A 12,384-nucleotide genomic window follows, 5' to 3' on the forward strand; every position below is an offset into this window, starting at 1 on the left:
TGGCATAGAATAAGAATAGTGGATGGGACCACATAGTGTAGTGTGCTGGGTGTGGGGGGCAGGGGGACCGCTGGCCCTCTTCACTCAGATGGTCAGGGAGGGCATTCTGGAGGCGGGGGCCTTTTACATGGATTTTGAAGAATGAATGAATATCAGCAGAAAAGTAGAGCAGGCATGTAGGGTGTGAACCAGCCATGCACATGGTAACAGAGATGGGGAAAACGGGTGCTGTGAGGGAAGTGCCCAAGTCCACGTGACTGAGGCAGAAGTCAGTGGCTGGGGTCCCTGCCTGGATCTGGCTGGCACATAAGTGGGGGTTGGGTTTGACTTGTCCTTGGTGTTAAAAGAAGGCAACTTCGTGGTCAGACTTTCCGAAAATTAGGGAGTTTCCGTTTTTCTTTAACAATGTGGAGACCTAACAACACAGGGCACTAGATTGGCTGGAGGGACATAGCGACTGGCCCTTTTGACTGAGTCCGTGACTGTTTGCTCCACTCCCCATCACTCCCTGTTGTCTCACACCCAGACTTATGATTTATGCCAATTGCCCGGGCCCCAGAGGGTTTGGCCCCTGGGTTAGCATTTACGGAGACAGGAAGGTGAGCCATGCAGAGGGAGGTCCAGGGGAGACTGCGGGAGGCCTGGGATGGCTGGTCACAAATGTTGGACGTTTCTGTTGTCGCGGAGCCATGTAAGGCATCAGAGCACAGGAGACAGGGACAGTGTTCCGGGAAACGCTTCTCCTCCCTGGGAGCTCTGGCCCCTGATGGCTCTCCTGCCCCTCCCCCCAGGGCAAGAGGGTGACTGGGGAGGATGGCAGTGAGGGCTACAGTGACCTGTTCCGGGAGAACGCCATGCTGCAGAAGGAGAACGGGGCCCTGCGCCTGCGAGTAAAGGCCATGCAGGAGGCCATCGATGCCATCAACAGTCGCGTCACCCATCTCATGAGCCAGGAGGCCAACCTGCTGCTGGCCAAGGCCGGTGAGTCGGGGAGCCCCAGGCCGGCTCGGAACACCAGCGCGAGTCCCCACCCACCCGGGATCTGAGGGCTCACAGATGAATGCGTTCGTGTATTTTTTCCAGTTACTTTTAAAACTTGTTCTTATGATCCAAGTAAGCATGAATACATCACCTTGATTGACAGGCAGATGTAAAGTGAAAGGTTAACACCCCTCCCTGTCCATTTCTTAGAAGGAGCCTCTGGGAGCAGCTCGCTGCACATTTTCCCGCAGCTTTCTCAGAACCTTTGCTCTCAGTATGAATGTATATTCCCACAAAGCCATGTGTGCGTGCGTGCGTGGGTGTGTGTGAATACCATGGCTTTTTCCTTTTTTATATATGAGGTCACACATATTGTCCTGTGACTCCCTCTTTCACTTAGAGACCTTTCCATATTGAAACCTATAAACCTACCTGATTCTTTTAAACTGCAGTGTTCCACCTGTGATGATGCTGAGTCATTTGTGGTGACAGCCCTCTGTGGAGGGACATTTGGCTGCATCTCGTGTCTCCCTGTCACCAATAGCGCTGCACATATCTGTGCACAGGACAAATCTTTCTCCATACAGATGTCTCTTTGCCAAAGGCCCGTGTGTGCGGCCCTGTCGGGGGCACCGAGGTCAAGGCCAGCGGGCTAGAGCTGAGGGTCCCTCTTGTTGTTATCCCCTCCCAGGTGACGGCAACGAGGCCATCGGCACGCTGATCCACAGCTACATCCGGGAAATAGAGGAGCTACGGTGAGCGAGCCACACCCCTGGGAAGGCTGGCGGCTTTGGCGGGGCCGGCAGACCTCTGGCTCATCCACCCACATGCCGTCCCCACATGCTGTCTCCGCATGCCGTCCCCACAGGACAAAGCTCCTGGAGAGTGAGGCCATGAATGAGTCCCTGCGTCGCAGCCTGTCCCGGGCCTCGGCGCGGGGCCCCTACTCCCTGGGGGCGTCTCCGATGGCCTTCGGGGGCAGCCCAGCCAGCTCCATGGAGGACGCCTCCGAGGTGATCCGCAGGGCCAAGCAGGACCTGGAGAGGCTCAAGAAGAAGGAGGTCAGGCAGCGGAGGAAGAGGTGAGCGCCTCTCCCCACCTTCCCACAGGAGGGTACTGCCCAGGCTTACCTGGGGCATCCCTGAGCAGACTTGCCCAGCCTTGGAGTGGAGGCCACCTGGCTTTCTCCACGGCTGGCACTCCCCCAAGGAGAGGGAGGGTGGAGAGTCCTGGGGTTAACTCGGGGCCAGGAGCTGGAGAAACCCCATCCACCCCATGCACACGGGACAGGACATTCCTCTCCCAGAGGACATCCTGGCCACATGCTCGGGCAGGTTCGGTCCCCTAACCTGGCGTCCCCTTCACTCCTGAGCAGCCCAGAGAAGGAGGCCTTCAAAAAGAGGGCAAAACTCCAACAGGAAAACAGTGAAGAGACTGATGAGAATGATGACAACGAGGCGGAGGAGGTGAGCGCACCCAGCCCTCCCCTCCTGCTTACGCAGGTCCCTCCTTGTGCATCGAGGGAAGGGGCCTCTGGTTGCCATGGTGATCCCCATCCTTCAGTCCCCCACCTCATCCCAAACGGGCAGAGCCCGAGCTGCTGGGGGAAGTGGGTGGGACTCTTCCAGGAGGGGATTGGGCACAAGGGGCCCCGGCCCGGTTCTGACCATCCCATTCCCCACCTTCTGACATACCTGCCCTGCCCGGGATGGGCCTGTGCTTCTGGGAGCCCCTCCCCGGAGGCGGGGCCCGGCCCAGGCGGGGCGGGACCACTGGCCCAGCCCTAATGGCGCTTCGTGCCTAGGAGGAGGAAGACCAAGACGAGAGTGGCTGTGAGGAAGAGGAGGGCCGTGAGGACGAGGATGAGGACTCGGGCAGCGAGGAGAGCCTGGTGGGCTCGGACTCAGACCCCGAGGAGAAAGGTGAGTGTGCCCCAGGGTCCCACTTCTAGGCAGCGCCGAGCCGGGACAAGGTGCTCAGGGCCGGCTTTCTGGTTGGGAGCCCCTGAGCCCGAAGCCCCTGGGGTGCGGACGGGCCCCTGAGACCTCAGATCTCAAAGACAGTGGATGTGCAGGGCCCGGAGCTCTCGGCCATGACACCAAACACCAGTGACGATGAGGCCACTCACTGAGCGCTCCTGCCTGCTGCGCACTGCCGACCTTGACCCTTGGGTGGTCTGCTTCTCTCAGTCCTCACGACCTCCCCCACCCACCTGGGTCCCATGTGGTCAATGACAGGCTGACTGTGGCCTCCGGGCACCTACCCAGCCTTGCATTTTGGGGGCTGCTCTTTAAATGTGTCACCCCACCTGGCAGCACCTACCCACTGTGGGCGTCCAGCCTCTGGTCACCGCCCGGTCGAGGGTGACCAGAGGAAGGCCCCGGGCCCCATGCCATGGCCCTGGGTCAGGCCTGTCTGTGCCCCACAGAGGTGAACTTCCAGGCCGACCTGGCTGACCTGACGTGTGAAATCGAGATCAAGCAGAAGCTGATCGACGAGCTGGAGAACAGCCAGCGGCGGCTGCAGACGCTCAAGCACCAGTACGAGGAGAAGCTGATTCTGCTGCAGAATAAGATCCGTGACACGCAGCTGGAGCGAGACCGCGTGCTACAGAACCTCAGTGAGGCCCTGCCCACCGCCATGCTGGCCCCGCCCCATCTTCCCCAGACTCCTCCCCCATACAAAGCTCCACCCACTCACAGGATTCACCTCATCTTCTGGGTGGGCAGGAGATGAGGGGTTGCTTCTGACCCTTGGACAATGCTTCTCGACCCCCATCAAACAGTTCTTATGTCTAACCCTAGTTCTATGCCACATTTTAAATGATTATGTGTTTTGGTATCGTCTTGAGTATTAGAATCCTTTATATTAGGATCCTTTGACACGCCTCAGCTTTTTTTCCTATGTTAAGTTCCTTGGAATTTTCCTATGAACCTATTTATAAACAGACTGCTCACAGTCTGTCTTCCTTATGCTGCTCTTCAGCCCTTCATTCGTTCACTCATTCACATAGTCAGCAAACATCTGTTGAATAAATACATCTTATGGAGCAGGCTTTATTCTAGGTGCCAGCGGTATGGAGTGAGTGGGATCCCTGTGGTTGGGAAGTGTACATTCCAGTGGGGAGACACAGGCAGAAACCAGATAATTAAGCAGAATCTGTACCATCTCAGAGGGTGAGAAGTATTACAGAAAAAATATAGCAGGGAAGGAGGACAGAGAGTGCTGGCCAGTGGGTCGGTTTTAAAAGGACAGTCCTGGCAATGTTTGCTGAGAGAGCGACATTTGCATAGCCGTGAAGGAGGTGACAGTCTTCCAGCAGCATGACTGCAGGGAAGGGCATTCCAAGCAGAGGGAGCAGAAGATGCCACGCCCTGAGGCAGGCGTGTGCCTGGCATGTTGTTGGAATGACAAGGGGGGCAGATGGCTGGAGTCGGGACAGTAGCAAGAGAAGAGAACAGAGAAAGTGGGACCAGGTCATATTGGTCATGATGAGGACGTTGCCTTGTCCTCTGAGGGAAGTGGAAGGGGTGGACTTTTGAGACAGGGATGTGATGTAAATTTTAAAAGCATTTTGAAAAGATCGCTCTGGCTGCTGTGTAGGGGAACGCGCATGGAACCTGAGACGAGCGGGAAGGGCCTTGGACATCTTCCACTCTGATCCCCTCACTGTGTAAATCTAGAAGGAGGTGCAGAGAGGGGTGTGACCTCGCCAAGGTCAAGCAGTGGGACCCAGGCCCCGCCCCCTCCCGGCTGAGCCCACAGCTGACAGCTGGGGGGGGGGCATAGCGACAGCTGCCTCTCTCTCTCTTTCTCTCCCGCTGCCCTCAGGCACCATGGAGTGCTACACGGAGGAAAAGGCCAACAAGATCAAGGCTGACTATGAGAAGAGGCTGCGCGAGATGCATCGCGACCTGCAGAAGCTGCAGGCCGCGCAGAAGGAGCATGCGCGGCTGCTCAAGAACCAGTCGCGCTACGAGAGGGAGCTGAAGAAGCTGCAGGCCGAGGTGGCCGAGATGAAGAAGGCCAAGGTAGGGGCGAGGGCCTGGGGAGGCGACCCGGGGCTGGCCGTGGGCTGCAGGCTGCGAGTCCGCTTATGGTGTTCCAGTCACTGCTGTCTGTGTGGACGAGCTCGACACAACACCGCCTGGTTCGGCCCTGGCCTGGTCCTGGGGTGCTTGTCCAGGGTGATAGCACCTCCCCCCAAGGGAGGGACAGGCTAGGGTGTCCAGGGCACCCCGCTCGACACTGCCCCCTGTGGGAAGCTCCTTAACTGTTGTCTCTGCTCCATGTACCGTGGACCCTCCAACAACACAGCTTCCAACTTCGTGGTTTGCTTATACATAGATTGTTTTCAATAAATACTGTAAAAGTTTTTTCTCTTCCTTATGATTTTCTTAATAACATTTTCTTTTCTCTAGCTTATGCTATTGTAAGAATACAGCGTATAATACATGCAACACACAAAATATGTGTTGTTCGACTGTGTATGTTATTGGTAAGGCTCCCAGTGAATACTAAGCTATTAGTAGTTACGTTTTTGAGGAGTCAGAAGTTATATATGGATTTTAACCTGATCCAGGGGTTAGCACCTTGACCCCTGCGTTGTTCAAGGGTCAACTGTATACGTAAGTCTCTGCCTGTGATAATAAGTGTCATCCATCATGATATGTTATTAATTATATTTACTTGGTTGTATGACTTGAAATCACTTTTTTCTCTCTGAGCTCTTGTTGATAAACCGGGAGTGATAATGTGTCTGTCATGATTGTCACAAGGCCAGTGCCTGGCGTGTAGCACAACCTGGACAAACACTGCTGGTGTCACTCTTGTCACCGCCAGTCTGGCCTTCGATCTGCTCCTCCCCTCCCTTCCACCCTGCCACTTGCCTCCAGCAACCTGGGCTGGTCCTAGAATGGCCAGACCCAGGACGGTGGCTTTGGTTGAGGGCCACCAGGTGCTGTGACATTCGGAGCAGTGGGGGCCAGAGTTGGTCATACCTGCATGACTGGGCTGGCAGTAAGGCCACTCCTTTTGCCCGGTCACCCAGGACAGGGACAGACTCTCACCCAGACCCCGAGTGCTGCCTGCGGGCCGCCCTTCCCACCCACCCAGCGTCCTCAAAGCGGCCACTCCCTGCAGGGTGCTGGCCACCTGCCCAGGTCTGTCCCACCATTGTCCCCTCTTCCCGTCCCAGGTGGCCCTGATGAAGCAGATGCGTGAGGAGCAGCAACGGCGACGGCTGGTGGAGACCAAGAGGAACCGGGAGATCGCACAGCTGAAGAAGGAGCAGCGGCGACAGGAGGTGAGGGGCAGCCCTGAGGACCCCTGAGCCCTCGGCTTCCAGCACGCCCAGCATCCCCTTGGGACTGGCACAGGAGGGCCGGACCCCTGCAGGCTTCTGATCCAGCCCCATGCTGTTCAGAGGAGCGACTCGGCCCCAGCCAGGGGCAGGGACATGCCCAAGCTCACCAGAGAGCAGAGCCAGGACTGGGCATCGTCCAGACAAGCCCCCTCACCCAGGATTCATTGCCTATGGTGGGGAGGAGAGGCTGAGAGAATCACCCTGGGAAGAAAGGGGCCTGCTGTGACCTCTGGGACCGGGGCAAAGCTCTGGGGTCCATTCTGTCAGAAACCAGGGTCTCACCTCTGTGCCCCAGCCCTGAGTGTGGACCCCACCTCTTCTCACCCGCAGTTCCAGATCCGAGCTCTGGAGTCCCAGAAACGGCAGCAGGAACTGGTCCTGAGGAGGAAGACCCAGGAGGTGAGCGTGGGCCCCCACGTAGCCCCCTTCTCCTGAATCTGCTGGAGCCGGGGGTGGGGGAGGGGGAACCAGCTGCAGTGGCCCTGGCTCTCTCCTTTCCCTCGGCAGACAGGTGCTGACCTGGGTGACGCCTGTTAGAAGGGCAGACTGCAGGCTCTAGGCCCACATGCCAGAGATGTTAATTGTTAAAAAGAGGTGCAGGTCTCTTTTGTGTTCATTTTGCATCAAACAGAGGCCCCTTGGCCCTTTCTCAGTCCCAAGCCCAGGTCAGAATGGAGTGGCCCCTTTATTATAAAACGCCCCAATTTGGGCATTTTCTGGGTTCTGGGGTAGCCTGCTCACTGGGTCCCTCTCGGCCCCCAGGTTTCTGCACTGAGGCGTCTGGCCAAGCCCATGTCTGAACGGGTGGCAGGGCGTGTGGGAGTGAAGCCATCCATGCTGGACTCAGGGGCTGAGGTGTCGGCCAGCACCACATCGTCAGAGGCAGAGTCGGGGGCCCGCTCAGTCTCTAGCATCGTGCACCAATGGAACCGCAAAATCAACCATTTCTTGGGGGACCACCCCACGTCCACTGTCCATGGCACCCGCCCTGCCAGGTGAGGTGAACGTGCAGTACCCGGGTCTGGAAATCTGGGGTGGGGCCATGCAGAGGCGGGGCCCTCGGGGCAGCGCAGAGTTTGGGAGTGGCCCCACCCAAACCCCCTTTGCCTCTGTCTCCAGAAAGAAGTTCCAGAAGAAGGGGGCCAGCCAGAGCTTCAGTAAGGCCGCGCGGCTCAAGTGGCAGTCCCTGGAGAGGAGGGTCATTGACATCGTCATGCAGAGAATGACCATTGTCAACCTCGAGGCCGACATGGAGCGGCTCATCAAGGTGAGCGCTGGACTCGCCTCGGCCATCTGCACCCCTCCGGCCTGCCCCTCCCCTGCTCCTTGCACTTGCTGTGCAATCCGGAGGTGCTGGGGGACCCCCAGAGGCCAGCCTGGGGAGAGCTGCCGGCCGCGCTGGACAGCTCCCTGAGACCTCCGCCTCCGCCTCCCCCTAGAAAAGGGAGGAGCTGTTCATCCTGCAGGAGGCGCTGCGCAGGAAGCGGGAGCGGCTGCAGGCGGAGAGCCCGGAGGAGGAAAAGGGGCTGCAGGAGCTGGCGGAGGAGATGGAGGTGCTGGCCGCCAACATTGACTACATCAACGACAGCATCTCCGACTGCCAGGCCACCATCGTGCAGCTGGAGGAGACCAAGGTGCCTGTGGGGTCTGCGGGCCGGAGGCGCAGGGCTGCGTGGGTGGGTGGGCTCAGTCCTGGTGACAAAGGGTCTCTGTCTCCGGGTTCCAGGAGGAGCTGGACTCCACAGACACGTCAGTGGTCATCAGCTCCTGCTCCCTGGCTGAAGCCCGCCTCCTGTTGGACAACTTCCTCAAGGCGTCCATCGACAAGGTGGGCCAAGCGCCTGCTGGGTGGGGCCCCCAGGGAACCGCTTTCTCTGTGATCGACAGGCTGGCTCCTCCCACCCACGTCACTGACAGGCTCTGGCAAGCCTCCGCGCTTCCCAGCCCCTGGTTCCAGGCTGCAAAGCTGGGGTGATGACACACGAAACCTGGGGCTTGGTGTATGGCTTTACCGAGATGACACATGTGAGGGGCTTGGCGTGCTGCCCAGCTCACAGCAGGGCCTCCATTAAAGTTACCCTGCTACTGGGCTAGGCCCATCCAGAGCAGGGCTGGGCCCGAGTCTGCTGGAGGTGGAGCGAAGTGTACGTATGCTGGAGCGGGGCAGCAGGAGGCAGACGGATGGACTCAGGACGGTTAATGCTAGGACACAGGTGTCTTGTGTTCCTGTCTGCGGGACAGAGAGCTGTCCAGAGAATGTGGTCCCTCCCCCGGGCTGTGGGACAGGCACCATGGGCCACACGTGCGCGGCAGCTCTGGGCAGGGCAGGAGCCTGCTCTCCTGGACTCCTCACCGGTCCCCAGGGAGCTCTCAGCTCCTTTGTGTCTTCGGGGAATGTTAGCCAGCTCGGGCTGCCATGGCGAAGTGCCACCCGCTGGGCGGCCTAGGAACAGACCTCTTCCAGCACAGTTCTGGAAGCTGGTGCTGCGTGTGGGCAGGGGGCTTCCTCTGAGGCCTTTCCCCTTGGCTTGTAGACGGCCACCTTCTCCCTTCACCTGGTCCTCCCTCTGTGTGTGTCTGTGTCCTGTCCTTTTCCTATAAGGACACCAGTCATATGGATCAGGGCACCTAAGGACCCCATTTTAACTTAATTATCTCTTTACAAAACGCATCCCCAAATACGGTCGTCACACTCTGCGGTACTGGGGGTTACGGGGTCAATATATGAGTTTCGGGAGACACAGTTCAGCCCTAACAGGGAGTGTGTCCTAAGGTGACCTCCACTGGTGTGTATATGTGGGGAAAGTCAAGGGGGCCGGGGGTACCTCTCAGGTCTGTGACAGGCACTGGGAGTTATCAGGGCTCCTCCAGGTTCTCTGGGAGCAGGTCACCCGTGTGAGGGCAGCGGCGGGGTGCCCACCGCCCTACGCCAGGAAGGGTCATTCAGGCCTTGCGCCCTGCCCTCAGGGGCTGCAGGTGGCACAGAAAGAGGCACAGATCCGGCTGCTGGAGGGACGGCTGAGGCAGACGGACATAGCGGGCTCCTCCCAGAACCACGTGCTCCTGGACGCCCTGCGTGAAAAGGCCGAGGCATGCCCCGAGCTGCAGGCCCTCATCCACAACGTGCAGCAGGGTACGTGGGGTGCGCAGGCCCTGGGCTACCACCTGGGCGGTACCTCCCCGGGCGCCACCAGAGGCCCAGTGTGATCCCAGTGGGCGAGATTTGGGAGGGAGGCCGACCGCAGCCTCACATCCTGCCCTCCCTGCCCCCTCGCAGAGAACGGCTACGCCAGCACGGATGAGGAGGTCTCAGAGTTCTCTGAGGGGAGGTGAGTTCCCATGTCAGGAGTGCGAGGCTGGCTCAGCGTGTCCCTAGGGCCGGGGCACCGGCTGTCAGGGTCCTGAACCCCCTCTGCTTCTTCCTTAGCTTCTCCCAGTCATTCGCCATGAAAGGCTCCACCAGCCACGATGATTTCAAGTTCAAGGTGAGTCTGTTGGGGGCAGACCGGGCTCCCCAAGACTGGTCGCCCACCTTCCTGTGGTTCTGCCCTCTCCCCCTGCCCCGGCCCAGTGTTACCTCCAACTGGGGTGGAGGTCTAAGAAGGAGCTCGCCTGGAACGGGGAGGTGCCCAGCTGTGTGTCGGGTACAGCCCATTCTTTCTGAGGTGGGTGGAAGACGGGAGAAGTGTCCAGACCCACTGCCCAGTGACGTCACCGTAGCCAGAGGCCCCACTTTCAAGATCTCCTTCTTCCCCACCCCAGGCTCGGCCTCCTGCTCCGAGCCGCAGACTAACTCTAGATTTCTAGTAATTGTGCATACAGACTATCGATCCCTAGTACATGGTCAGCAGTGGGGTTTAGCCAGTGAGGGCTCTGTTTGTAAGCTGAAACAAGAAACGGGATTTATTAAAGAGAGAAGGGGGGAAAGCCCTGCAGGCTGGGGACAGTGAGTTGTGCAGAGTTCGGGGTAAGCTGATCAGCCGGTGAGCAGCCCAGAGGCCCGTCTGGGCATGCTGTTTGCAGAGTCCAAATAAGGGGGAAAATCCATTTCTGTTGCTTGGGGTTCTCCCGCCGCCCTGAGAGATGAGCTCTGGTGATGCCTGCTGGCTCCTGCCTTGGTTCAAGGCCACCCCAGTCCCCACTCCCATGACTTTTTATCATGAACCATCCCATGCGGGCAACTCGGTCCACCCGGTCTCTCTTTCCACAGGGGGAGCCCAAGCTGTCTGCCCAGATGAAGGCTGTGTCGGCCGAGTGCCTGGGTCCCCCGCTGGACGTGTCCACCAAGAACATCACCAAGTCCCTGGCCTCCTTGGTGGAGATCAAAGAGGACGGGGTGGGCTTCTCCATCCGAGACCCCTACTACCGGGACAAGGTCTCACGCACCATCAGCCTGCCCACCAGAGGGAGCACTTTGTAAGGAGGGGCCCGGCAGCGGGTCAGGGTGGGCAGGGAGCTGGACAGCGCCTCACTGCAGCCTTGTGTTTCAGCCCCCGGCAGTCTCGAGGCACTGACACACCGCTGACCCGCAGGAAGTCGTACGACCGGGGACAGCCTGCTAGGTGAGCGTGTGTTTCGGAGTGTGTACCAGAGTTGCTGCCTGTCCAGCCTTTGGCAGTATGAATTGAGGGACGTCCGCTCTGTTTTGAATCTGGGCCAGTCTAAGTCACTCAGCCTGCCCCCCATGGTCCCTTCCCCACCTTGCCCAGTGTGGGCTGAGGACGCAGAATCGCCGGAAGGCCCTGACACTGGGGGCCAAGCCCGCTGCTAAAATCCATTGGCCGATGTGCACTCAGTATTGGTGGCTGTTTTGGCGGCTTGGGTTGTCATTGTACAGATGTGCTTCCACCCCGTCAGGTAAGAGTGGTGGAGAGGTTTAAAGAAAATGCAGAGATGGCTGCAGGACAGTGTGATGTCTCCTGCCATCCAGCCCCTTGTGGGCCAGGTCCCTGGAGCTTCTGCAGCCACCAGTGCCTGCCAGTCACTGGTCCATGCACTAAATGTCCAGAGGTGTTTGGTGGCCTTCCCTAAGTCACACGCTAAGGAGTGGAAGAGCAGGGGCTCGGGATGACCCTCGGTGGAGGCAGGAGCAGTGGCTGCAGCTCCAGCAGATGCAGCTCCAGCAGATGCAGCTCCAGCAGATGCCCATTCAGGGCGCTCGCAGACGGGGCCGTCGGTGGGGCAGCTGCACGGACATTGGTGCCCTTGGGCCCACACACTGTCCCTTGCCCCTGAACTCAGAGAAGGCACTGAACTGGCAGCCTGAGGGATTGCGGCTGAAACATGATGACTTTCCAAAGGGAAGAGACTTAGGTTGACCCGAGGACAACTTTCCAAAGAGGAGGCCTTGGGGTATCGGGCTGGGCTGTGCAGTGGGGCCTCAGACTCTCTCTGAAGATACGGTTGACTCTCACTGGTCCCAGTAGTTACATCCTATACAGTTACCCTGGGCGCTGAATGCGCCCCACGGAGCCATCGTTCCCAGGGAAACACAGGGTGACATTCCCGGGGCTGCTAGTCACATCGTGTCCATCCGCTGATCAGTACACAGCCTGGTTTTGTGTGTGTTTCTGTTTAAGGACACCTTGTTAATGCACATGGTTGATTCGTGGCTCACCGCACTACAGCTCACGTGGAACGACTCTTTTCGAGCACGCCTATTTTCTCCACGAGGCCTGTCGCAGCCTCCTCGGGCTCGGGAACTCCAGGCAGTGCCTCAGCTCCACACTTGGGGCCTTTTTAAACAGTGAAGCCACCAAGAAAAAGCCCAGAGACGCCCAAAACGTGGCACTGAGTAGACCACGGAAGGCCCTGTGTACAGTGTGAGAGCTGGAGCCCCGGGCAGAGGTTGCTTTTGCTGACCTCAGCTGGGAGCGTGAGCGTGTGGGGACTCAGGGTTCCCCATGTCCGCCAATGGCCGCAAAAGCACTGCGGGTGTCATTTGGGGTTGCAGACATTTTACTGAGTAGCTGAACGCACAGCCACAGACTCCACGCATGAAGACAGACTCTAAGGACAGCTCCTGGAGCTAAATCGAG

General features: G+C 58.7%; 1 protein-coding gene across 5 annotated transcripts in view; it reads left to right on the forward strand.

Annotated features, from left to right (window-relative positions):
- KIF21B (kinesin family member 21B) overlaps nt 1-12,384 on the forward strand; it is a 39,434-nt gene that overhangs the window by 15,201 nt on the left and 11,849 nt on the right. For all 5 annotated transcript variants that reach the window (XM_033099518.1, XM_033099519.1, XM_033099515.1 and 2 more), the window contains exons 9-26: nt 792-981; nt 1,673-1,736; nt 1,850-2,062; nt 2,357-2,447; nt 2,786-2,903; nt 3,410-3,601; nt 4,813-5,012; nt 6,179-6,286; nt 6,677-6,745; nt 7,109-7,341; nt 7,466-7,613; nt 7,786-7,980; nt 8,073-8,174; nt 9,314-9,479; nt 9,624-9,675; nt 9,774-9,831; nt 10,557-10,762; nt 10,837-10,908. In XM_033099518.1, the coding sequence (XP_032955409.1) occupies nt 792-981; nt 1,673-1,736; nt 1,850-2,062; nt 2,357-2,447; nt 2,786-2,903; nt 3,410-3,601; nt 4,813-5,012; nt 6,179-6,286; nt 6,677-6,745; nt 7,109-7,341; nt 7,466-7,613; nt 7,786-7,980; nt 8,073-8,174; nt 9,314-9,479; nt 9,624-9,675; nt 9,774-9,831; nt 10,557-10,762; nt 10,837-10,908 (2,477 nt within the window). The remainder of the gene's footprint in view (nt 1-791; nt 982-1,672; nt 1,737-1,849; nt 2,063-2,356; nt 2,448-2,785; nt 2,904-3,409; nt 3,602-4,812; nt 5,013-6,178; nt 6,287-6,676; nt 6,746-7,108; nt 7,342-7,465; nt 7,614-7,785; nt 7,981-8,072; nt 8,175-9,313; nt 9,480-9,623; nt 9,676-9,773; nt 9,832-10,556; nt 10,763-10,836; nt 10,909-12,384) is intronic.

This window comes from Rhinolophus ferrumequinum, chromosome 27 (genome assembly GCF_004115265.2).
Source record: "Rhinolophus ferrumequinum isolate MPI-CBG mRhiFer1 chromosome 27, mRhiFer1_v1.p, whole genome shotgun sequence".
NCBI classification, from domain to species: domain Eukaryota; kingdom Metazoa; phylum Chordata; class Mammalia; order Chiroptera; family Rhinolophidae; genus Rhinolophus; species Rhinolophus ferrumequinum.